Source organism: Eublepharis macularius, chromosome 15 (genome assembly GCF_028583425.1).
Source record: "Eublepharis macularius isolate TG4126 chromosome 15, MPM_Emac_v1.0, whole genome shotgun sequence".
In the NCBI taxonomy this organism is placed as follows: domain Eukaryota; kingdom Metazoa; phylum Chordata; class Lepidosauria; order Squamata; family Eublepharidae; genus Eublepharis; species Eublepharis macularius.
Window position 1 is genome coordinate 55,309,581 of NC_072804.1, and position 26,160 is coordinate 55,335,740.

General features: G+C 48.9%; 2 protein-coding genes across 4 annotated transcripts in view; both read right to left on the bottom strand.

Moving 5' to 3' along the window:
* Positions 1–2,382: 2,382 nt before the first annotated feature.
* Positions 2,383–16,660, bottom strand: FBXO46 (F-box protein 46). Of its 3 annotated transcripts, XM_054999759.1 has the most exons (5): positions 16,596–16,660; positions 12,692–12,769; positions 12,187–12,278; positions 8,529–8,832; positions 2,383–7,463 (listed from the first exon to the last, which is right to left on the bottom strand). In XM_054999759.1, the coding sequence occupies exon 5, from the start codon at positions 7,368–7,370 to the stop codon at positions 5,376–5,378; it is 1,995 nt and encodes a 664-aa protein (XP_054855734.1). In that variant the 5' UTR covers positions 7,371–7,463; positions 8,529–8,832; positions 12,187–12,278; positions 12,692–12,769; positions 16,596–16,660; the 3' UTR covers positions 2,383–5,375. The 3 variants fall into 3 exon arrangements, with proteins under 3 accessions (XP_054855734.1, XP_054855733.1, XP_054855735.1); XM_054999758.1 differs by lacking the exon at positions 8,529–8,832; XM_054999760.1 differs by lacking the exons at positions 8,529–8,832; positions 12,187–12,278; positions 12,692–12,769; positions 16,596–16,660 and adding an exon at positions 9,575–9,830.
* A 4,224-nt stretch (positions 16,661–20,884) lies between these two features.
* GIPR (gastric inhibitory polypeptide receptor) overlaps positions 20,885–26,160 on the bottom strand; it is a 41,442-nt gene continuing 36,166 nt past the window's right edge. The window contains 5 exon segments of the mRNA XM_054998956.1: positions 20,885–21,259; positions 23,204–23,245; positions 23,679–23,817; positions 25,126–25,214; positions 25,986–26,055. Of these exon segments, the coding sequence (XP_054854931.1) occupies positions 20,885–21,259; positions 23,204–23,245; positions 23,679–23,817; positions 25,126–25,214; positions 25,986–26,055 (715 nt within the window).

Consider the following 26,160-nt stretch of genomic DNA (forward strand, 5'->3'; position numbering starts at 1 on the left):
AGGAAGGTGCTAGCCACTTTGGATCCCCATTGGGGGAAAATGCGTGGCATAAACGAACATAATAAATAAATTAAGGTCCATCTCCCCCATAGACAAGGTTCGTGCCTTCAGAATGGAGCCAGTTTGGTGTAGTGGTTAAGAGCAGTGGGACTCTTAATCTGGAGAACCGGGTTTGATTCCCCACTCCTCCACTTGAAGACAGCTGGCTGACCTTGGGGCGGTCACAGCTCTTCCAGAGCTCTCTCATCCCCACCCACCTCACAGGGTGATTGTCGAGAGGATAATAACAACACACTTTGTAAACTGCTCTGAGTGGGTGTTAAGTTGTCCTGAAGGGCAGTATATAAATCAAATCTCATGATTGTTAATATTATCTGCTGCCTCGTAAGGGTAGAAAAGCAGGATACAAATATTGTAAAATTAAAGAAAAAATCTGTCCCAGCATGAATTCTGTTGGGCCAGAAGCCTGCAAGCAAGGGAGGGGTATTTTTAGGCAGTGCCCAAGAGACTACTCCATCAGGTATGTTCTGTTCCAAGTACCAATTTGATGCATCAGTTGGGCTTCTGCCATGGCTAAAAAGATCACTGCAAAGAACAACTGTGGTTATCGAAATTGCAGCATGAACGCTGCAGCAGAGGCGAGGCAGAGGGCCATAGATGGGCTCAGATTGCCAGCAAGGAAGAGACTGCAATGGAACCAGGCACTGTGTCACATCTACAAGTAACTCTGTGCATTGAAAATTGGAAAGGTCAACACTCCACAGCAAGAAAGGGAGAGAAGGATGGATTCAAGGAGCCACACAATGTTAATATCACCGTCCACAGGGCTTTTTTTCAGCTGGAACGCGGGGGAACAGAGTTCCGGCACCTCTTGAAAATGGTCACATGGCCGGTGGCCCCGCCCCCTGATCTCCAGACAGAGGGGAGTTTAGATTGCCCTCTGGGCCGAGGGCGGGGGCCACTGGCCATGTGACCATTTTCGCCGAGTCATTTAAACTTTAACCTCCCCCCCCCCCGTTCCAGCTGACCCAAAGTGACGTCATTGTGCGGTCCTGAGTTCCACCACCTCTTTTCCCAGAAAAAAAGCCCTGACCGTCCATATTGTAAGAACTGTTAGATAAACTTCTTAGTGGGTTTTCTCTGCCAGTTTTGGGTGTGTGGTACAAGGCACTCGTCTTCAATGGCTGCCGTTTAGCTACATGCCCCACTAGCTTCCCCCGCCCCCGCTTGCCTCTTAGGGCCAAACCAGCCAAATGGGGTCAGAGCACCAGCACGTTTATTATTTATTTCTATGCTATCTCTTGGGCCCTGCAAATGTTTTGCTGTTGTTAATAGCATCTGTGTGAAACCCTAATTCACTCAATTCTCCCTCCTCATGTTTTTTGTGATCAAAAATGTTCCTTCCATCCCACATCTACCAACAGCAGTATTTGCTGTTAGGAAGAAACATACAGCACCTGTTTTCCCCTTGCTCAGCAAGGCAAATACCATCCCCAGAGAGGCATTTGTGCTCAGAAAATTGCTCTACCCGCCCCCAGCTAGGCACCCTACAACTGCTGTCTCCTTTCCCAGTGAAGCAGGCAGCTAACCATTGAAACAGGAGTGAAGAATTGCAATTATCTCTGAGCATATGCAGAATCACCCCTGCCCTCCAGAACTGAAGGCTGATGGTAAAGCAGCTATTTAAAATCTGGGCTCCAAGGCAGCTTCTTCACCTTCAAGAATGCAGTCCAAAAAGAGAGTTTGGATACTTTTACAAACATTTAAATAACGGCTGCATCATCTAATGGCTGGGATCTATGCTGGTACACCTGGAAGAAACCTTCCTTGTTCATTTGATTACAGAACCACAGGATTGCTTCCTTCACCTCCTTTACTCTGTCCCCCTCCAACCTCTGCAGGAAACAGGACTTTTCTGTGGTCAAAATGTTGGCCTAGGATCTGGGAGATCTTGAATCAAATCCCTACCCAGAGACGGAGCTTTCTCAGGCGCCTCGTTTCAGTCATAGAATCATAGGGTTGGAAGGGACCACCATGGTCATCTAGTCCAACCCCCTGCATAATGCAGGAAATTCACAACTACCTCCCCCCCCAAACCCCCAGTGACCCCTGCTCCATGCCCAGAAGATGGCAAAACACCGTCACGATCCCTACCCAACTGGCCTGGGGAAAATTGCTACCTGACCCCAACATGGCTCTCTCTCTCTCCTAGCCGAAGCTACCTCACTGGATTGTTGTCTGGGAGAAATGGAGAAAGGAGAGCCAATTTTGCAGCCCAGAGCTCCTCAGCAAGGCAGGATAAAAATACAAGAGAAGCAGCCAACCCTTTGTTGACGAGGAACAATAAGTGAAAGCCACCTCCAGAAATCATGTCCTCTTTTTTTTCCTGCAGTTTAATTTTTTATTCCTCCACTCAACAGTCATTTGAAAATGTCACACATGTACGGAGACAAAAAACAGGCATATAAATACCAGCGTGATCGAGATTGGAGGGAGGGGGCGGTGGTAGAGGGAGGCCTTCTGCTCTTTGCCAGCTTAGGTTACGTGTGCGGGGACGTGGGAAGGTGATGAAAACAAACCCTGGTCGAATTTGGGAAGGCGCTGAGGGGAAATACCAACCCCTGTGATCATGGCCGGAGGGGGAGACTTAACACCTGAATTCAGGGCACACGCCGAGGTGTGGGTGGGTGCGCAAAGCTATGCACAGTGTGGAGGCCTAAAGCACTTGAAGGCAGCCCGTGGGAAGAAGCGAGTCAGGACCCCCAAACAGGGAGAAGCCACCACTCATCCCAGCGTGAGAACTAGGGCTGAAAGACTCCATAAACCAGAGCCTAGAAGTTGCACAGAAGGAAGCATTAGAGAGGCTGCAATCTCTCCTGCCCAGTATTAGGGAGAAGTTGCACTTCCAGCCGTTCTGTGCAAATCTTGACGGAACAAGAAACAGCCTTGAAGGGGTCTAGAATGGGAAGTTTGCAAAAGGCAGGGGACCCTTAAGAGGAGCCATCAGCCCGGCTGAGGCAGCGCAGTTAAGACTGGGAAGGGGCACGGTGAACTTTTGCTTCCATGGATCAGAGGGGAGCAAGAGGCAGGTGCACTGGGTACGCGATCACATGGGGGGGGGGGGGAGAACCATTATCGTCTACAGAAGAGAGCATCCAGTTCTGAGTCATCAATGCTCCTTCTACAAGAACATCTCCCTGTACCAGGCCAGAGGGGATTCCAGGGGCCAACCTCTTTGCTCAGAGATTTTAAAAATTAGTAGGAAAGGAGCCCCTGGGCAGGGAGTCACCCCCACGTCTCCCAAACATATTCTCACGCGCGGACACCCATCAAAACGGCAGCCTAGGAAAGAGAGAAAGTGGCATTAAAAAGTGAAAGAGCAGCCCTTTTTGGGGGGGGGGGGATTCGACAACTCCCCCTGCCAGCCGAGGAGGGGCTCTCCCACACCCTGTGCACGGAGCCCTTAAGATGATTTGAGAGTTCATAGCCCTAAGACAACTCGGCCAGCTTCAAGGCAGCAGGATAAAGAGAGCAGGGCAGTGTATTGGGGGAACAGACCCTCCCCTACTGGGGAGAGAGGCCCTAACAGGCTGAAAGCCCGCCTCGCAGGGCTGTTAGATATGCAGCAGTTTCCAGGCAGACCTAAACACAGCAGCAGGGTGGCCATGGCAGCATCCTAGTCCCTCCCAAGCCTGACTATTGAGCCAGATTCCGGGGCAAGTTGCCTGGGGAGAAAGCAGCAGGCTGCAGTCGCGCTTTGCTGTGTGCTGCAGGCTGAAAGCAAAACCAGCCAAGGCGCTATGGTTAAGCTGCCCGTTTTAAAGGTGGCTCCCCACCCAGTATGTTTTTGTGCCAGCAATTCTTGCATTGGAAAGTTCCAGTTAAAGCCATTCGCACCATTGCACCTGTAACCTTTCGCAGCTCAAAAACCGGAGTCTGGGATTAAACGAGAAATGTGAAATCACCTTTCACAAAACTGGATCCAAGCGGCCCAGCTCCCATCTTAGGGATTGCCGTTCAGGAGAAGGGTGGAGAATTCCCCGTTAGAGATGCTCCTTGTCGAACTATAGTGCCCCAGTGCGCTCTTCTGGATAGGCTGCCAGTGTTAGAGCGGGTTTTAGATTTGTGGCAGAGATGCCCACACTTGCAAAAATGCAGGAATGGCTCAGGAACATGCAGAGAGGAAAAACGGGAACTGATTTGCGGCGACAGGGCTAGAAGCATATGGGTAGCACGCAATGCCAGAGATAGGTGGAGCTATGATGGGATGGAAAGAATAGCGGATTTGAAACAGCTCTGCAAAGCAAGCTTTTCCAGAGCAGAAGACATTAAAGGGAGAAGCAGAGAGGGAAGAGGAGAGATCCAAAAGGTGGGGCAGATGGAGGAGGGGCAAACAGAATCGGTCAGGTGGAGCAAAAATGGTCTGAAAGGGGTTAGCAGGAAGAGAACAGCCACATCTCTTCACCTAGTGGTTATTTGCATCTGGGGGTGGCAAGAGAGCTACACTGCGACTGGTAAAGGGTGCCCGACTAATTAAGAACCTGAGGCAAGCAGGCCCAAATTCCCTCCCTCCTCTTAGCGCGTGCTTCTTGATTTCAAAGTAGCACCCCTCTGGCCGACCATTCCCAACCCCGTCTGCGTTTGTTCTCCTAGGGATAACTTTCTGCCAGGGCACTAAGGAGTCACCGAGATTCCCTGAAGCGGACTACAGTTCTGAGAGTCATGAGCGTCGCTTGTTATGAGCAAGATCTGAAACCAGATTAAAAGGGTAGTGCAGACATCGCCTCGCCAGTGACTTGTTAAGCTTCCCATGTGCTGAAGCCTCAGAAGGAAGGAGCGGAAAGATGCTGTCCCAAAATGGAGCTCAGCATCCATGCGCTGGTCGAACTGTACTTTGTAGAGACCTGCCCCGCCGTGTGTGAAGGACAGAGGATGGCTTTCGCATCTACAAAGGAAACAACCTCATTTCGGGTGTTTGCATGTCAATTCTGGAATCTTTACTCAATCTCCCAAAAGCTGGTAATGAGCTGCCAAGGCCGGCAAAGATAAGATACCCCATCTTACTCCCCTCCACCGAGGCATGTTGATCTGGGACCCTGTGGCTCTTTATTTTATATAACATTTTAAAAATCTTTTTTCATAGATAGGGTTCCCCCCCCCCCTTAAACTTCCTTTCTGCTAATGTGGTGGGGAGGGGAAATCAAACCCAAACTGGCAAACGCAACCAGGAAAAAAAGAACCCAAACCTCAACACAACAAAATTCTTGTAAAGCACACTCACACCACCACACACTCTTGCACACAAGAAAAAAGGAAAGAGAGAGGAGAGGATTCCTTCATCAAAAGCTCTCCTCCTCCTCCTCTTCCTCCGCCCCTCACCTCCCGTCCTCCCTCCGGGCGGCCCGTTCTCGCAACATATCACACGGTTGCACCCAGTTGTTATCATGGAGTCCCACCCGGCACCCAGGTGTGTCTTTGTCTGTTTGCCGGCAGCACATCCAGTAGGAGCGTCCGTAAGGCAAGTCGTGATGATAGGGCTTGGGGTGCCAGCGGCAGAGGGAGACGTCCCCTTTCTCGTAGTGCTTCTTGCACTGCTTACAGGGGTCGTCGCGATACAGGGGGTCCCTGTTCCACCGAGAGTCTGTGGCTTGCACGCCGAACGTCTCGATGATATACTTGAAATAGTGGCAGGAGCATTTTAAGGCAGCCAGCGACTGCGTGGGCAAGTAGCTGAAAATCTTTACCATGATATGGTCAGGAAGCAGCAGCATGTACTGGCGAGGTTCCAGCAACCGCTGGATCTTGAAGCGAATCTCCAAGAAGTCGTGGGAGACGTGGCGATAGAGACGGCACAGAGAGGTATCCGAGGCTGCTGACTCAAGTCCGGACCCGTCAGACCTCTCGGGCCCGCCGTCACTACTACTGGTGGTGTCCAAGAACAAACCGTCTCCGTCCCTGCTGTCTTCTGGCCGAGTGGTTTGGGTGTGCAGGAAGAAGAGCTGTCCCGGCGGGGGGTCATCGCAAGACGAGCACAGCACTTCTTGGGTTGGAGAGCTAACCGTGAGGCAAACAGTTTCCTCCTTCATATTCTTGGTGCTGTCTTTGCCAAAGAAGACACACTGGTCCACCACACCCGTGACAACCACATCAACGTGGAAGCCAGAAACACAGTCCCTGGAGAGAGAGCCCGGTGGGCCACCCAGCTTCTCCCCACCAGATCTGCCACCCTCTGGGATGGCATCCAGTTTGCTAGAGCCACCTTGGCTGTCCCCACAAGTCATCTCGACGTCGGGGGGCTCGGTGCCTGATCCCTCTGCCCCTTTGGGGGAGGCACTTGCCAGAAGGAAGTCCACATTGTTGGGGAGAGTGTCCCTGGAGGGACTGATAAGTTGATAGAGGTCGCACGTGATCTTGTCTTTGGCACGGGCTGCGTTACTTGTCGGCGAACCTCCGCAGCTCATGAACATACAATTGGGGCGGGTGTTGGAGCCTCCTTCGGTGGGCGAACGCGGCTCCCGGCTGCTGGAGATACGGAAGGCAATGCGGACTTCACCCGGGCTGTGCTGGGAGTTGGCCACGCACTCAGGGGACTCCCGGCACAAGCCGTTCTGCCGCAAGACATTCCGCTCCCGCTGCTGCGACTCGAAGTGGGCCACGGCCTCAGCCACCCGGCTGCAGTCTGAGCCGCCTCCCAGCGAGGATGCCTTCTTGTCCCCACCGTCTCCTTGCTCCTGGTCTGTAGACACAAACACCATGGGGGACGACGTCGCGGCAGGTGGGCTCGGCCGGGGGTAGTTCTGCAGAGCCAATGCCGTCCGTTGCTCCACCAGAGCCACCATCTCTGCCACCGAGAGTAGGTCAGTGTCGCCGCCTGAGTCAGGGTTGGACTCCGGACAAAGGCACACGTCCTCGGCTTCCTTGCTACTGTCCTTGGGCTTGACCGGGCACGCTTTGCTTTTGCTGGGGTCATGGGACCGCCGCCGGCGCTTGGCCTTGGAGCTGTCGCTCCCCCAGTTACCTTTGACTTTCATGGCGCTTGCTCGGCTACCGCTGCTGCACTGGTGGGCCACAAAAAACGCGATCTTCTCCTTGGTGTTGCCTGGCTTGATCACGTACCACGTATCCAAAAGCACCCGTCCCTCCTCCACCTGGCTGGGGCTGGGGGAGACGGCAGGGGGTGGCGGTGGCGGGGCGGGTGGTGTGTTCTCCGAGCAGGCCTCACCACTGCTGGCCCCCTCTTCCTTGGCTTTGCAGGCGAAGTCTCCAAAGGCCTTCTTCACTTGGCCGCCGCTGCACTGCTTGTTCTGGGAGTAGGTGCCGAAGGGCCGCGGGCACCATAACTGGACGTGGGAGAACGTGTTCTGATCCATCGTTCTCTCATGGCCAAAGGGCAGGGGGAAGGCAGCTGCCCCCTAGCTCATGGCGGACTGCGCTCAGGGAGTCTCCCGGGGCTCTGCAGGTATCTGGGGAGGTGCAGGGAGAGAAAGAGAGACATTGTCAGGTGCACACATCACAAAAGGCAACCAGCAGGAGCATGCCTAGTCTGCAATTCTTCATCCGGCACGAGAATTTCACTTCTCAAAAAGGTCAGCGTTCATTTTTAAATGCCGGTTTCTAGTCCTTGTGGCCTGAAAGTAACATGGGCAACATCTAATGAAATCTCAGGAACTGCAAAAGAGGCCACAGAATGCTGACAACAGAACAGAGATCACTCTTAATTTATATATTACGCCCCCCCCAAGCCTACCATTTATATAAATCCTATCAACACACAGCCCAGAAACCATTTCTAAACTCCTTCCTTTGACCCATGTGTCTTTTTTTTTTACATTTTGAGAACTTTGCAGGTTTGTTTTCTTTTTCAAGTCAAGTTGCTAGTCCTCTGACTGCCATAAACAACCCGGCCTCTTTTCAGGAGGCAGGGGGGGACATAGGAGGCCCGCAGCGTTCTCTCTCCTGCCCTGGGCCTCACCATGCATAGCTTCGGATCCACTGGCTCACACCTTCGCCGCTGTCTGCCCAACCCACAGAGCAACGGACTGTACACAGCTCAGTGCCCCTTCTGACAGACTGCCTGCTCAGGTTCTGTCCAACTTCCTGCATAATTTATGCTGAAGAAAGGGAAGCTGGATGACAGTAAGGATCCAATTACCACGCTGTAAAGGGTAGGAGGGAAGTAGTCATGGCCCAATAGTAAAGAGTCCTGTAGCATCTTTAAGACTAACCAACTTTCTTGTAGCAGAAGCTTTCGAGAGCCACAGCTCTCTTCATCAGATGCATCGACAGCTTTCGAAAGAACCACAGCTCTCTTTGTCAGATCTGACGAAGAGAGCTGTGGCTCTCGAAAGCGTCTGCTACAGTAAAGTGGGTTAGTCTTAAAGGTGCTCCGGGACTCTTTTTGATTTTGCTACTACAGAGTAACACGGCTAACTCCTTTGGATCTAGAGTTATGGGGGCCCAGGTGGCAGCCACAGAAAGGGACGGAATGATGCAGCAGAGACACGTCGGGGGCAGGAAGCAGAACACACCTTCTGCACGACAACCGGTTGGTTCTCTTCCACGTTGCAAAAAGATTCTGGGGCAAGCCCTAGGGCAGTCGTTCACCTCACACTGGCCTATTGGGCCAGGACAACCCATGAGAGTAGGGGGCTGCAGCCCTATGGAAGAGCTCCCGCTTGGCAACCGGCACCTGGTGGGTTCCAGGTTCAATTGCTGACATCTCCGGCTGTGGATCTCTGGGGAACATTGTTGGGAAGTCACCTGCAGTCTTTCAAGGATGTTTCTGCGCCGTTCCTGACCCGGTCACCGAGGAATCCATCACAAAAACTCCTCCTGTGTGCGGAAACCCCCACGGGATTGTTTATGGGGCGGGAGGCAATGGAGATACAGGCTGACAATGTGTAATAACGGAAGTGTGAGGCATTCTTTTGTTATGGAGCAAAAGGCCATCCTGGGCCCTGGTTCAGGCAGTCTCTTTCTCAACCTAATCTACACCTCACAGGGTAGTTACAGAGATTAAAAACAGAGGAGAATCACACACCAAAAGAAAACTAGAAATTAGTAGCAGAACTGATATTCAGATTCACAGACATAAACATTATCTTTGAGTTCTTACGACAAACCTGACAAGCAGGTCAACCATTTCTCCTGACTGGGAACAGGGGATGAGGGAGAGAACTAGTCGAAGACCATCTAAAGATTGTGCGGCCGATGATTCAAACCCGTTCAGTTTTGCAGCCACAACAATAATTGATCCAGAGGAGTTAGCCGTGTTAGTCTGTAGTTGCAAAATAGTAAAGAGACCAGTGGCACCTTTAAGACTAACCCACTTTATTGTAGCATAAGCTTTCGAGAGCCGCAGTTCTCTTCATCAAATGCATTGTTGCGTCTGAGAAAGAGAGCTGTTGTTCTTGAAAGCTTCCGCTACAATAAAGTTGGTTAAAGGTGCTACTGGACTCTTCACTATTTTGCAACAATAATTGAGTTAATAATATTTAAACAGCAATTCAATTGTGCTTCAGAGCATCTGAAGCACCAGACACACATTACCTTCATCATTTTCCCCACGGCCTACCTTCCAGGGTTGTTTTTAAGGATCACAGCAAGATAGTACAAGCACACTTCTAAGCACCAACCACACGCCAAGTGTTCAGATTGCTTCCACTGCCTGCTGAGGCCGAAGCAGAGGTTGGAAAAGCCTCCGAGAAATCTCAAAAATTCTTCAAGCTCCAAAGAGGTTACAGAACAAAAGGGGCCTGAAAGGAGCTTTTTCCTCCAACTTCAACTGGAACTATGGGGAGGGACCACAGCACAAGCTTCAGCCGGCCACCCTGCTTGTGCGTGCTGGGGGAGGCTCTCGTGGCACTGGAATAATCCAGGCGGCGGAGCAGGATTAAAGGCAACCCTCCTGCCAGCGTTCCCCTCTTCAAACTCATAATCACCGCCTCGCCCAAGGAGTCTGAAGTCCCTCATTCGTTTAAAGTACAAAGGTGACTTTTCCCAGTTTCCTCTTTGTGCTAACTGAAGAGAAGCAGGGGATGAGGAGAGGGACAGATCATATTCAACATGTGCCCCTATTTCTCACTGCCAGTTCATGCCCAAGCCCTTCAACAGAGCTAGAAAGAAGACCACCGGCTCACAAAAAGAGCTGGCAAATGGTAGGAACATTCCGAGAGCAGCAGGGGCACTCGGCATGCCCCACATTCGTTCATGACACTTTGCTTCTGGGCCCGTTCCACACAGCGTTGGGTGCTAGACATGCAAATAGGTCTGAGAGGAGAACAGGGAGCCATGAGGGCAACTCCTAAAGGAGAGGGAAGAATACTTTCCTTCTGTGCTGTTCCAAAGGGAGGATACAGGAGTATTTGTGGGTGCTCCTACCAGGTGGAAGGCAGCATTTCCTCCTGTGCGGTCCCAAAGGGAAGGGATAGGAGTATTTGTGGGTGTTTCTACCCAGGTCTGAATTTCCACTCTGCCATGGAAGCCAGGGGTGACCTTGGGCCAGTCACATGCTTTCATCCTAACCTACTTCACAGGCTTGCTGTGAGAATGAAAGGAAGGAGGAGGAAATGTTATAAGCCACTCTAGATCCCCTTTGGTGGGAAAAGTGGGGTATAAATGAAGTAAATAAAATAAAGTAAGATAGGTCTGTGGACAAGGAGGCCATTATCAAAAGATTCCTAGGCCCAGCCACTACACTTTAGGTACTGTAGGGAAGCTGCAGCGTGGAACAAAACTAGCAAGAGAGTACTCAACTAGCACTCAACATATTAAAGTTGTATTTTTATATGTTGTTATCCGCCCTGAGCCTGCTTGCAGGGAGGGTGGAATACAAATTTGATATAAATAAATAAATAAAATAAGAGTTTTGAAAAAGGGGGTAAACTGGAATGTACCACCTAAAAGCTGGGTGGGGGGCTCACACGACCAAACGCACTTCCATATTAAGCTTCCCGCACATAGAAAATTAGCAAGTCAAGGTGAAGTGGTCTAGTCCAGCCTAACATTCTCCCTGAGAAGCTAGTTTTCTAGGCCAAGGGGCTTGGGGAGCAGTCCAACACACGCTCAAAACACGACCGTTCTGATGCACGTTAACCATCTCAGTGAGCATTCAACCTACCATCGACGCTTAGCCCCTGACGGAAAGCTGTCTCCTCAGCCTGTTGCGAGAATTATCTCTACATGCTTATCAGCAAATAAATACGGCATATCTGTTTCTATTTCTGACCCCCCCCCTGCCAATGACTCCTGCTCACTGCAAAGCTGGCTTCCATTCTGAAGCAATTGGGGTGGGGGGAGCAGTAATATTTTAATATTTTAATCGTGCAAGATTTGGGTCCAGTAGCACCTTTAAGACCAACTAGATTTCCAGGGCATGAGCTTTCGAGAGTCAGAGCGCCCCTGGAAATCTAGCTGGCCTTTGAGGTGTTACTGGAGCAGAATTTTGTTTTTCTTTCCCTATCTGAAACTATTTTAATTGTAACATTCTTTGAAGACGTAGCTTGTTCTTCAAAGCAAGAGATCAAAGAGACGGAATTATCCTTGTTGCCCCCTCCCCAACCAAAATGCATACTTTGCCATAGTTCCAGCGTAGTTCCATCAGCCTCTTGCAAATATTCTAATTGTTTTTTTAAAAACTCAAACTTCTTTAAAGGCCACATTTTGGGTGACACTGGAGAGGAGGGAAAGGCCAACCACTAGGACCTCCACTGCTCCACCATCACCCCCAGGAGCAGTGAAGGTTCAGCCAAGTTCCAAGGAAGTGAGACACGCCAAGGCAAGAAGCCCATCTAGGTGGCATTTGGGCTGGCCTATCTGTAACCCCCATTGTGGAGGGGGGAGCCCAATCCATGCAGGCAGGCATGCCTGTGGATTCCCCACGGCCTTCCAGGAGCATCGCGGAAGGTGGGCGTGTGAGCATGGGTGCACTGCTCCTGCCACTTGCGGGGAAGCGCTCTGCACTCTAGGGTCCCACTAGTGCAACTGGCTGCACCCTCCCCCCTAAAGTACCACCATTTACACGCAGCCTCAGCCTCGGAACGCAATACTGTGGTGCAAAAAAAACAAGCCAGGCAATGCACTAGCACAAAACAACGCACACACCCTCACACTGCAGCAGCCCCTTTCTCCCAACTAAGCCATCATCTCTTCACCCCCGCCCCACAAAAGAGAGATCCGGTTCCTTACCTGTGATCCCAAAGGGGGGGGGGTGCAGGAGGAAATGCTACCTAGAGCAGGCAGGCCCCCCCTGCTGCAAACTACATCCTTGCTTTGGAAGCCTGCAAAACAAAATATATAATATGAAAAAAATGAAATAAAATCCACAGGTTGCAAAGGAGAGCCTTTTTTTTGGCAAACACAAAGGGGGAGGGACCAGCGCAAGCAAAACCTGGGAGAGGGCACAGGATTTTCCTGGCAAAGCCCCCGCTCCTGTCTGGCTGGTGGGGGGGGCCTAGTTGATCTCTTAAAGGGCCAGCATCCCCATTCCAGCGCCCCCTTGATGCCCCTTGCAGTACAATAGGAGCCCTGACCCCACTCGATTGCAACCCCCCCCCTTTCCTGGCACACACACACACACCATCAGCCAGTCTCTGCCATTTGTTGACAGACATATGCATGGCGCCTGGCAGCCAATCAGAAAGCCAAGTTTGGGGCATGCCCATATATGGATGACAGCGGAGTCGCAGCCTACCCAGGGTTGGATTCTCTTTTTTTTTTCCCCCTTCGCTCTTCTCCCTTTTCCTAGTTAGGGACCGACTCGCAATTGACTCTGCAAAAGAGGAACGAAGAAAGGGGAGGAAATCAGGAATTGCTTTTGCAAACCTGTCTGCATGTTCAGGAAAAAGGAAAGGAGCTACTAAGAATGCCAAGAAAACCACTCCGCTGTTTGTTTCTTTCTTTTAAATACCCAGGTTCAGTACTAGGTCATGCATTCTGAATAATAACTGCAAATAATAATTGCAAATAAATAATGATGATGATAATTTTTCTGCCCAAACACTTGGCTTTAAATCGAGAGACAGGTAGCATTTATTGATCTGATTTCTTCTTTAAATACCTCCCCACCTTTCCTCTAAGGAGCACAGGGCAGTTTACAGGGCTCAGTTCTCCTTCATTTTATCCTCACAACAACCCTGAGAGGTAGGTTAGGCAGCAACTGACAGTGCAATCTTATGCAGAGTTACTCGGATAGACGCTATTATATGGTTTATTGAAATGTCCCTGAAATTGACTGCACTGTGTCATCCGCCTTGGGTCTCAACAAGAAAGGCGGACTATAAATAACACAAATAAGTAAAAAAACTAAATTAACAAGCCCACTGAAGTCAATGGGCTTAGACTGGAGTAACTACATAGGATTGCACAGACGTTTCTCACGGCTAAGAATACTAGCAGGTACTCAACTCTGCACACTCTTTCCAGAGAATCTTAACTGTCACTGCATTTTGAGAAGGAACCTCTTCCACCCATAGCTCTCTTTCAAAGTTTCTTTAAAACTTCCACTCAAAGAAACTGTTAAAAAGCTTAAAAGTATGGAAATAACTTTTAATCAACCAAGTGCCCGATGGGTCAAATTATGTAAGCTCTGAGCAGGCAAGTGGCACAAACTTCTGTGTGACTTGAAAGTTTGTGCTGGGCGGCTTTTAGAGGCCTTGATGGTGTTTTCAGTAGGCTATGGAGACATCCACCTTCTCAGCTACTTTTGTGGGGTGGAGGTGTTTTGGAGCTAAATTTCTAGCTCCAGTGATGGGAGAGACAAGTTTCAAAAAAGCGACAGCAAGAATGTTACGACTGAAAACAAGGAGACTTCGATTTTTTAAAAACTCTCATGATAGCACAATCAATAAGTATTATGTGTAAGTTCAAAGGCTTGGTAGCTGGTTTGTACTCCTCGAGATGGGAAATACAGAGCAAGCAAAGCCATATAAAAAGATCCCCTTGGCCCATTTCAACCCACAGGTACTGCAGGAAAACCAGCGGCAATGGCCAGCTCCCCAGTTGGTCTTTGATGTATTTTTAAAAGAATTTATTTATTCTTGCCATTTATTCAAGTGGGTTTTTTGAAACCTAAGACCTGGCCCACTGACAGCTGAAATGTTCTTTTGTGCACCTACACACACACACACACCCACTGCAATGTGAAATTGTGTCCTTGAAGTACTGCAAATCTAGATGTGAGTGCTGTAAACATGGAACTGTCACACACATGAAATTGCAGTATTACACCGCGGTCCTACTGCGTTGTAGCCTCTCATGGGACTGGCAGTGGCTCTCTGGTGTCTTAGGCAGAGGAAGGTCTTTCCCAGAGCTCCTTTATCTGAAGATGCAATCCCGAGGACTGGATCTGGGACTTCCTGCTCACAAAGTATTTGCTTTAGCATGGAGCTATGGTCCAGCCACTGTCCCTCCCTTTCTACACATCTACATTCATATTTTGCAACGGTTAATTCAATCTTTCTTTTCAACTGACATATCTGATTGATTTAGTTTCCAAAGCACATTTTTGAAGCGGGGTTATACTCTCAGAAATTGCTGCGGCAGAGAGTTCCAAAGTTTGGGGGTATAGCTGGGTGCGGAGGGGGCTTCTTTGGTTCCAGTTTCAGCAGGAGGTGGCAAACAGGCTGGGCAAAGTTTAAAGAGAGTCATGCATGATGATCCGTGTTAACAATAACAAAACAATAAATCAATAAAAATAATAAAAAATAAAAAACCAACAAAAATAATAAAAATCAGTAAGAGTGCTTTTTGGACTGTCAAAGTGCTTCACGTGCATGATCGTAGCCATTCTTACAGGGGTGCAGACTCATCTCCAGATAGCAGGACAGAGACAACCAAATGAATTCACAGTGAAGGAGAGAGAGAGGCCACCCAGCTTACACTATACTCATAGCCCTTACCAAGCTGCAATGGATCAAGAATTCAGCCGGCAACCCCTCCCCTGGGAAGGGTTACAGCCCCAAGGCAGCGAGAAGGAAGTATCTCTCAGTGAGAAGCGAGGAAGCGCGCCACTGCTGGCTAGCTGCCAAATGTCATGCTTCAAATTAAATCTCACCATCAAGCAATTTACCTGGAACCGTGTAATTAACCCATGTAACTCACCAACGCAGAACAAGGTAAAGAAAGCTTAGATGCTGATTGCAACTGAGCACGGTGGAAATTGCACAGGCTACGGAACTGACCGCTCCAGGGCATTGTCGAACAACCCGATGCACAAGCATACACCTTTGTAAGTATTTCCAAGGCGTTTGCTTTCAGAACCTTAATGGCTTTCATCTTTTGCAACCATGCGACAGAGCATTATCTGCCAGCCACCGTTTGATTTTGGAGCACAAACTTGCTTCAAAATAGCATCCAGTTCAAGGGACAGAGGTGAGGGTTGGTGCAAATGGCACCCTGAACTCCTCGTTGGAAGAGTGGCATAAAAATGAATTAAAAAAAACTTTATTCGTTTAATTCCATTTCTGGCAGCAGGCAGGGTACACAGCCCAGATCAGTAGCTATTGTAACAGGAGGTAGTTTCAGGTGGGTAGCTGTGCTGGTCTGCAGTAAAACAGCAAGATTTGGGTCCAGTAACACCTTAGAGACCAACTAGATTTCCTGGGTGTGAGCTTTTGAGAGTCAAAGCTCCCTTTGTCAGACAGCAGGTGGATCACTGTAATCAAGTAATACAGGGCTTCCGATTGCTGATCCCTGGCTCACAGCGTAGCCAGGCTCCTAACAGAAAGCAGATCCTCCAAAGTCCATTTTTCATCCCACGCCTCCCCTCCAGGGCACCGCAGCTTCCTCTGCATTAAAAGCAGAGATTTCACCCTAGAGAAATGATCTTGCCAACACATAGCAAGCACTTCCAGGAGCTTGAATCAGAGTGCGCAGCCAACCAATGCATGCTCTTGTGCTCCTACACAACAGCCCTTTCTCCCTGAACATAAGATATAGTTCACTCCTTCCTTCGCAACACAGCCCAACACAAAGCCCACACCCTAGTAGATGCAAAGAAACAGATTTGGAGACAGAGAGAGAAGGTCCTTTGATATGTCACCAGCTGCTTCTATTTCCTTCCCCAAGATGGGTTATCACCTTCTCTAACCAGCCCAGCTCTTCTGCTTTACCAAGCAGCCAGAAATATAGAATAGTTGCAGACAGGTAGCTGCGTTGGTCTGTAAAAGAGCAAGATTCAGGTCCAGCAGCACCTTAAAGACCAACTAGGTTTCCAAAGTTTGAGTTTTCAAGAGTTAAGGAGTTACGCATCTGCTTCTTCCGCCTGTAGCAACAGCTTTTCCTGGTGTGGAATTCCTGGGTGTTCGAAGCACAGGAGCAAGACCACTGAAAACAAATGGCAACCCTAAGTCCCCTAGCGTTGCCAACTCCAGATTAGAAAATTCCTGATCTGAGGTGCAGCCTGGGGGGAGCAGAGTTTGGGGAGGGGGCTCAGCAGAGAGCCTATCCCCCCCAAACTGCCATTTTCTCCATCTGTGTACGGAGATTTGTTGTAATTCTGGGGTCTCTCCAGGGCCCCCCTGGAGGTTGGCAACCATATACCACCACCCATTCCCCCACCCTCCAGCCTTGCTTGCTATTCCCCCCTCCTCTCTTACCTCCCACATCTGGACAGGTGGGCAACTTCAGGTGACTCCCTAACTGCACCAGCAAGACCTTTGGCTTCCGGGTTAATCACGGCGCATGCCCGAGTCCTCTTGGAGGAGTCCAGTTCCGGACTTGCCTCCCAGCCTGCTTTCTCCGCCCCCTTCCGGCCCCAGGCGCAAAGGGGTCTGGGAATTGTAGTCCTCTCTGTCTTGATCGCCCACTGTTGGGTTCTGCCGCAGCCAGTTTAGGGAAAAGGGATTCTTTGCAGGTTATGAAGTCCTCCCCCATCTTGCCTCCCAGTTAAGAAAGGTTGCAGCAATTCGAGGTCCAAAATTCTGAGTGCCTCTGAGCATGCAAAGAGTGCCTTTTCCCCATTGAGATAGCGTTGCCATCCTCCAGGTGGTGTCTGGAGATCTCCCGGAATTACAACTGATCTCCAGGCCACAGGGAACAATTCCCCTGGAGAAAATTATTTGGAGGGTGGACTGTATGGAATTAAAATCTGCCGAGATCTCTCCCATCACCAAACCCTACCTTCTCCAGGGTCTAAACCCCATCCCCCCAAATCTCCAGGAATTTCCAAACATGGAGCTGCAACCTTACGAGGGTAAGGTCACTTCTGAGCATGTACAGAGTGCCATTTCCTCCTGAGAAAACAAGGTTTTAAAACAATCGGTGGAAAGAATGTCTTGAGCATCTACAGAGACCCCTTTCCCGAGGGATACCACTTATGCTCTTTTTCAGCATTTCTTCAACTCTATTATGGACTTCTGCAGAGTTTTAAAGCTTTGCAAATTTGCTTATGCTACAAATAAGTTGGTTAATCTTAAAGGTGCTATTGGACTGTTTACTATTTTGCAACTACAGACTAACACAGCTAACTTCTCTGGATCTATGACTAGGAAGAATTCTGTGTCACTGGAAAGCTCACACTGTGTTTTGCCCATCTCCTATCTTTTGGTAGTATTTCCCTACAATACAGTGCTTTTGAGGCTGTGGCTGGTTGGTTGAGACAAAGTCGGCTGAAATTGAATCCCACGAAGACGGAGGTCCTGTATGTGAGTCGTGGGGAGATGGCTTTGGGACCTCGGCTTCCTACACTTGATGGGGCAGCACTTACACTGGCCCCGAGAGTTAGGAGCCTGGGGGTGATTCTGGATTCCTCCCTGAAGATGGAGGACCAGATCACTGCAGTTGCCAGGTCTTCCTTTTATTATCTTCGGCAGGCCACGCAGCTTGCCCCTTATTTGTCTCCCCGTGACTGGACTACAGTGGTCCAAGCAATGGTCACCTCTAGGTAGGATTACTGTAACGCGATCTATGCTGGGCTTCCCATGGGCCTGATCCGGCGGTTACAGCTGGTGCAGAATGCAGCAGCGCAGGTCATTGCTGGAGCACCGGTGTGGAAGCATATTACACCGGTGCTACGCCAGCTGCATTGGCTGCCAGTGGAGTACCAAATCAGGTTCAAGGTTTTGGTGTTAAACCTACAAAGCCCTATGCAGACTGGGACCGACGTATCTGAGGGACCGTCTCTCACCATATGAGCCCCAGAGGACTCTCCGCTCTGGTGGAAAACATCTTTTAAGTGTCCCTGGCCTTAGGGAGGCCTGCCTGGCGTCGACCAGGGCCAGGGCCTTTTCGGTCCTGGCCCCGGCCTGGTGGAATGCTCTGTCTTGCGAGACAAGGGCCCGGCAAGATTTGCTTGCATTTCGCCGGGCCTGTAAGACAGAGTTATTCCGCCAGTCATATGGCTGATGCTGGGCGGTGCCCCCCCCCCCGTGGAGGGGGGGTTAAACCATCGCCCCTATGCGAACACAGATGCATGTATGAACCGCTGTGCAGTATGAACCGTAACATGTAATGCTTTTAAATGTTTTTAAATGTATTATTTAATGCTTTTAAATGTTTTAATGGTGGGTGATGTTTGTATTTTGTTATCCGCCCTGAGCCTGCGAAAGCGGGGAGGGCGGAATATAAATATAATAAATTAAATTAAATTAAATTAATATCCTATTAGTTTAGCATCTCAAAAGCCAGGAGGGAGGCTGAGGCCGGCAAAGTATGAGGATCTCTCCTGCCTTACCTTCTTGCTAAATTCTCAAATTGTCCTTGATGAAGTCCACGTAGAGCCCAGGGCCAGAAAGCAGCAAACTGGGGCCTCGAACCAAAGCCGAGAGGCTAGAAAACTGAGTTCCAGAACATCACAAGGCAAGTGTGTGTATGTTGTGTTAGATAGTACTGGCATGCCATCTATTCTGAGCTGCCTCATAATTTTTGGTGAAGTTGTTAGAGTCACAGCACTTGGGTTTTTTAAAGCTACTAGTTCTCAAGAAGGCATAGAGTTGTAGGTGAGCTATTATTATTATTTATTTATTTTATTTATGTCATTTATTGTCTGCCTTTCTCACTGAGACTCAAGGCGGATTACACAGTGTGAGATTAGTACAGTCAATATCAAGGACATTTCCACAAACAATGCCAGAGAGTAAATCGATACAAGTTCACAAAGACATAGCATTAATAGGAATCCAATACAACATAGTGGTGAGGTCTCTGGTTCCGAACTCATTCACAGATCATCTGAAATCCCCTGCCTACAATACAGTCCTCCTATCTGAGTAAAAAGCCTTTTTGAATAATTTGATTTTGCATCATTTGTGGAATGCTCAGGCAGGCCATTCCACAGGGTAGGGGCCACCACAGAGAAAGCCCATGTAGAGGCTGCTGTTGGTTTCACCAATGTGCAGTGTGGCACCTGCAGGAGACCCCGTTCGGAAGAGCAAAGCTGCCGTGGAGGAGCATAGGGAAGGAGGTGGTCCCGTAGGTATGCCTAACCAAGGCGATCCATTCTTAAAGCCCAGTAGCCAAAAGATCAGTAATAAAAGGACACATTTTAAAAAACTCTTTATTTGAATGGACATTGCCTGACTCTGACTGTCAGCAACATTTTCAGAACCAAAGCTCTCAGATGACCGCTCTCGTCCTCCCAGACATACAGTGGCTGGGCAGGCACTAAGCACGTTTCTCCCTGTCAGGAAAGGTGAAGCTAACTTTAGCCTTGTGTGATTCAAGTACTTTTTGAAAACTAGAATCATGGCAATCCACTGATGCATTTTAAATTTGCAATCACCTCTTCAGGATTTCTGGACAGCCTGTGGGAAATGCTGGTTCAGCCCAAAAAATAAGGGTAGGGTAACGTTTGTGGAAGAATCCCAGGAGCCAGAAGGAGCAAAGGAGCCCACAAGAAATCAGTCAGCCTGTGCTTTTGGTGCACCCCAGCACTCTCTTGTTGTCCAGACTTTGCAAACAAATAGTATCCCTTGGGTGCCCGAGCTGCTGTTAGTCGTAAGTTTGAAAGCAGCACTTTGTGTAGTTTTCTGTTCCAGACCCTGTTCAGAGGGGCTAGAAAACCGGTTTCCATAACCTGATTTCCACAAGTAAAGACAAATCTCACATTATGTGAGAGATCTAGGACTGGCTTGCCACATGCAGGGCTCACGGCAGCACTCTCTGCATGCGATATAATTTTTATCGTGATCATGGTGTCTCCCCTGCCAGGTAAGTAAACTCGTGAACGAGTTTGTGACTGTGGACAAGTTAGAGACCTTGGATCATATAATAGTTTTTTGCCCTAAGTGGAGTAAGGAAAGAGAGAGATTTATTATTCCTATTATGTTAAAAGAAAAGCTTCCCTTCCTTCCTTGGGCAATCTCAGTGCTACTGTCTGATAACTTTCCTGACAATCAAACCTCTGCTATAGTGGCTTCCTTTTTAGCCACGGTGATAAAGAAACAAAATTTTCATGAGCTTAGATAGTTTAAAGTGATAATGACGAGTTATGTCTGTGTGAATTGGGTCTGTTCAAGTGTACAGTTCATATTTTGTTGGTGTTTGTATGGCTTATGGCTTCGGCCGGAAAAGCAATAAACAATTTATTTATTATTATTTTTATCAGAAAACAGTGCAAATCTAATACGGGATTTCTCTCATAAGGTGTAATTTGGCCCACCTACTGTTAATTGCAGTGTACCAATAACCTTTAAAAAAAACTTGTTTCCAGTTTGCAAAGTTTCCCTGCCTGGTCACCTGGAAGGGATTGTGACTCGCCCCAGGTAACTAAAGGATTGGCCGCTTACACACATTGGGGTAGACTGCTCCTAGTGATGCATCCCCATCAAAACCTGGGCAGCAGAAGCTTGAGGACAGTCACCAAGGGCAGCTCCATGCAGGGCACAGAAGTCTGTCGGCTGCTTCCTATTCCACAAATGTTCTGCTGCATTGTCTTTCTTTTGGCCCCTCATGTTTTGGAATGCTGACAATATTCTCCCAAGTACTCTTGACCACCAGAAGGGAGCTGGAGGCAGCAGCAATTTGGGGGGCTTGGAAGAGCCTGCTTGGCATCAGGGAACTCTCCTGCCCGGTCTTCAGTCTTCATCCTGACGGGGATGTACCCATAGGACTTGCCACCCGCAGGGGTCTGGTGCAAACCTGTTGAGTTGGGGGGATCTTTTTCCGCCGGGCAGTTTGGAGGCCTGGGGGTACTGTCCTTTTTGCGACAGCTGGTGCTCCGGCTGCGCCAGGACGTCCAGGTGTTGCAGCTTTGGCCCTGCTTCTCAAGCAGTCTAGAACCTAGCTGGCACCTCTGCCACTTCCTTCGGATCTCGGACTGGACCTGGAAAAAGCGGAAGGGCAAGAATAAAGAAGTTAGCATTGGTGGCAAGGGCAAACAGCGCATCTCAGTAGAGGTTTGTCTCTGCCTTTCTCCCCGGAGGCCAACGACACAAGCACAGGGGCAAGTGCACCATATAGGAGGCTAGGCAGCCATCTAGGGTGGTATAAGCTTTCGAAAACCACAGCTCTCTTCATCAGATGCATCTGATGAAGAGTGCTGTAGTTCTCGAAAGCTTATGCTACAATAAAGGTCGTTAATCTTAAAGGTGCTACTGGATTCTACTATTTTGCAACTACAGGCTAACACAGCTAACTCCTCTGCATCTAGGGTAGTGCAATTCAAAGGGGTCCCTCATGGCAGAAGGTGGGGGCTCTCTTCCTGCTTTGGGCATAGCCAGCTGTCTGCATTTGGAGAGGATTTGCCCATTTTCTGTGCAAGGAGTTCTTAGGAAAGGCACTTAAAAATCATAATGTTGTTGTATAGGTCTAGTATGCTCTGGCTGCATTTTGAATAGTGTATATACTTCTGGTATACTTCTAGTCTATAACTATGATATTCCCCATTATTACGTATGGATGTGAAAGTTGGACAGTGAAAAAAGCTGATGGGATGAAAATTGATTCATTTGAAATGTGGTGCCGGAGGAGAGTTTTGCGGATACCATGGACAGCCAAAAAGACCAGTAAGCGGGTACTAGATCACATCAAGCCCGAATTCTCCCTATAAGCTAAAATGACAAAACTGAGGCTATCGTACTTTGGTCACGTCATTTGAAGACAAGACTCTCTGGAAAGTCAATAATGCTAGGGAAAGTGGAGGGCAGTAGGAAAAGAGGAAGACACAAAATGAGATGGCTGAACTCAATAAAGGAGCTACGTCCTCCAGTTTGCAGGATCCGAGCAAGTCTGTTAATGATAGGATGTTTTGGAGGTCATAGGTTTGCCATGGGTCGGAGGCGACTTGATGGCGCATAACACACACATATACTTCTGGTGGCCCAACTGAGAAAGAATATCATTGGGTTAGAAAAGGTCTAAAAATGGGCAAGCCAAATTATTCGGACTTGGAGGAAAGGCTAAAGAACATGGGGGAGTCAGTTTGGAGAAAAGGTGACAAGGGGCATGAAATTACGCATGGGATGGAGAAAGTGGAAAGATGAAACATTTTATCCCTTCCCTCTCTCACAGTATATGCTCCTAATGAAGTTAACAGGTAGCAAATGCAGGGCAATCAAAAAGAAAGCGCTTCTTCCCACAATGTACAATCAACCTGTGGAACTACTTGCCACAAGACGTACTAATGGCCAGAAGCTCAGATGACTTTAGACAAATTCATGGAGGATAGATTCAGCAATGGCTATTAGCTAAGATAGCCATGGAACCTCCATGTCCAGAAGCAGTGTACCTCTGAATGCCTGTTGCTGGGGGTAACAGGTGTAATCTCTATGTCCCTGTATCCTGTTTATGGGCTTCCTAGAAGCATCTGGTTTGCAACTGTGGGGGACAAGCATTCCAGTTCCTTGATGTGTTCTGAGACTGTCCAGTTAACAGCTGACAGCACTTGGAAGGGGCGGGGAATGATGGGCAGCTGATGTAGTAACGTTGCAACGTTACAACGCATGCACGAACATTAAAAAAGGCGTACATTGCGATTCCCCCTGAAAACCGAAAATAAAACTAACTCTTTCTCTTGCATCTAAAAAGAAAACAAGACACCAAATTGAATCTGCCTCTGATGGTGCAGAATGCAGGAGTGCCATGCCGAGTCCATGTCGATCGGGGCGAATGCTTAGAATGACCGGCTTAAAGGGACTGTGCATAAAACATGCTAGTTTCTGCAGAGATGCCTTTGAGTCACCTCCCCACTCCAACAGCAGTAAAGAACTCAGAACTGGCCTTTTCCACACAGACGTAATGTGGGGGGGGGGGGCTCTCAAGGACCTACCTCCTTGTTGACGAAGCAATAAAGGACACTCACAAACAGCCCCTGGAAGATTAAACAGTGATGACATGTCAAGAAAGATATCTACACCGCAAACTTTAATTAGTTTTAAGTGCAACTACCCAGGTGAGCCTGATCTCGTCAGATCTCAGAAGCTAAGCAGGGTCAGCCTTGGTTAGTAATTGGATGGGAGACCTCCAAGGTAGACCAGGGTTGCACAGGCAGGCAATGGCAAGCCACCTCTCTCACTCTTTTGCCATGAAAACCCCATCAGGGGTTGCCATAAGTCAGCTACGACTTGACGGCACTCTCCACACCACCACATCCTCCAAGGAGTTTTAGGAACTGCAATTTGGGGAGGGAGAATTCTGCTGGAAATTCCCACCCACACCTCGACCTTCCATCAGATTTTCCAGGGCAGGCAGAGTGACTATTAAGACAATAGTGGAGAAGCCCGCACGCAATCCCGGACGGTCACCTGGAAGGAGTTGAGGAAGAGTTCAAAGAAGTATTTCACGTAGTGCAAGGTTCCCTGGGCTTGCTCATCAGTGACCAGTGCAAAGACCACCTCATGGATGCCCAATAGCGGGATGAGAGTGAGCGTTGACTTGGCCAACCTGAGAAAAAGGGGGAAAGAAAAACAAGGGTATTGGGGTGTATGTGTCAAGGAGGGGGGCGGAATCCAAAAGATACCTCCCAAAGTAGCTGCTTCTAGCACTAAACCACATCCAGAGGTTGGGATATGCAAACCGACCCAAGGTCTGTGATGTTGGCTCAGTAGACTCTCCATGCTTAGAGGCAGTGTCCCTCAGAAAGCCAGTTGCTGTGGGGAGCAATGGCCTTCGTGTCTTGCATGTAGACCTTCTGGAGGTATCTGGCTGCTACGAAAACCAGGATGCCGGATTAAATCGACCTTTGATCTGATGAAGCAACGTTGTTCTTGTGTACTCAAAGCACACACCATTCACAGGTAAGGAGGTCTGCCTTGGCCCTGCAGTCACTCCATTGGCTGCCTATCAGCTACTATGCTCAGTTCAAGGTACTGGTTATCACTTACAAAGCTCTTCACGGCCTTGGTCCGGCATACCTACGGGACCGGCTCCCTCCCTATGTTCCTCCACGGCAACTTCCCTCATCTGAACAGGGCTTTCTCCAGGTGCCACCCTGCACATAGGCAAAATCAACAGCAGCCTGTACAAGGGCTTTCTCTGTGGTGGCCCCTACCCTGTGGAACGGCCTGCCTGAGGAGGTCAGGAGAGACCCCACTCTCCTAGCTTTCTGCAAACAATGCAAAATGGACTTATTCAAAAAGGCTTTTGCATTGTAGGGAGGGGCTCTCAGATGCTCCGCTAATGAGTTAGGGACCATAGACTTCACCACTATGTTGCCTTACGTACTATCTGTTGCTTCAAATATGTGCTCCTATATACTACCTGAGCTTCATGTTGTCTAATGTCAGCCCTAGAAATGCTTCTGTTTCAGCATTTCTTCAACTCTGAATCAGATTCCTGCTAATGCTATATCTTTGTAAATTTGCATTTATTTACCCTACAGCATCGTTTATGGAAATGTCCTTGATATGGACTGTACTAATCTCATATTGTGTAATCCGCCTTGAGTCTCAGTGAGAAAGGCAGGCCATAAATGATAAATAAAAATAAATAATTTTTTTTTAAAAGAGCCACATTTCCCACCAAGGGCCTGTTTGGCTGCTGGTACAGTTTGCATTCTCCTTGCCTATATATTACCTGTCCCCTCTCAGATCCTGGTCCGCAACAGCCCGTTTCTGCTTTGCCAGCTTCGTTTCTAGGCATTATTACCAGAGCATCATTTCCTGCCCTTTGGCATCTGTCAGAACTGTGTCCCCTCTGCACAGTGAGATTCCTTTCTCTCCCCTCCACCCTGCAGGCAAGCCCCTTCCTTACCTAAATTTGTAGTCCGCATAATGCATCTGTTGCGCTCGGAGTTTAGATACCAGTATCTTTATGATGCGGATGAAGATCACGAAGTTGACCTGAGAAAGAGGGGAAAGACACTGAAGGGCAGGATCCTGCACCTTCCAATACTTGTCCCCCAATACTGGGGGAGCCAGTTTGGTGTAGTGGTTAGGAGCAGCAGGACTCTAATCTGGAGAGCCGGGTTTGATTCCCCACTTGAAGCCAGCTGGGTGACCTTAGGTCAGTCACAGCTCTCTCAGGGCTCTCTCAGCCCCGCCCACCGCACAAGGTGTTTTGTTGTGGGGATAATGACATACTTTGTAAGCCACTCTTGAGTGGGCATTAAGTTGTCCTGAAGGGCGGTATATAAATCGAATGTTGTTGTTGTTGTTGTTATTGTTATTGTTATTATTAATGGCAGCCTCTCCTTCCATAATTGCAGTCTGGAACAGATATCCACACTGGGGGTGGGGAATTCCTGCTTTTCTTCTCAAAAGGCAAAAGCAGCAACGGGCTCTAAGTTCATGGTTCAGACTGGGGCAGGAGTGTGTGCGTGGGTGGGTGGGGGAACAGGTCAACCTTTTTCCTGCATCATGCTTCTCCAATGCAAAAACCACGCACAGCTCCCCCCTCCCCAGTGCTACTGTTCACAGCCCAAGAGAAAAGACACATATACCATACACGTGGGGCAAAAAAACAGTACAGGGTGGCTGGGTGGGAATTTACATCAGGAAAATGGAGTGTGAGAAAACATGGAGACTGGGGAAGGCCTTGGACCGCAGCTGCCAGTCTGAGTCGTGACTGCTGGGCAAGAGGGGCAGGATCCGGCTTTGCACATTGCAACTTACAAAGATGGCTAGTAGAATGGGGCAACGGATGATCCACCAGTAGCCCATGTGGTCATTTCTCTCCCAGCATCTGGAAAAGTAATGTCAGCACATGAGAACCAAGAAGAAGAAGGAGAAAAAGCTGTCAGAGGTGGAATTGGCCTTTATAGTTGCCAAATCTGGCTTGGAAAATTCC

Excerpts from the sequence above, each read along its gene's own strand:
- FBXO46 (XM_054999758.1), bottom strand. The coding sequence starts at position 7,370 with ATGGATCAGAACACGTTCTCCCACGTCCAGTTATGGTGCCCGCGGCCC.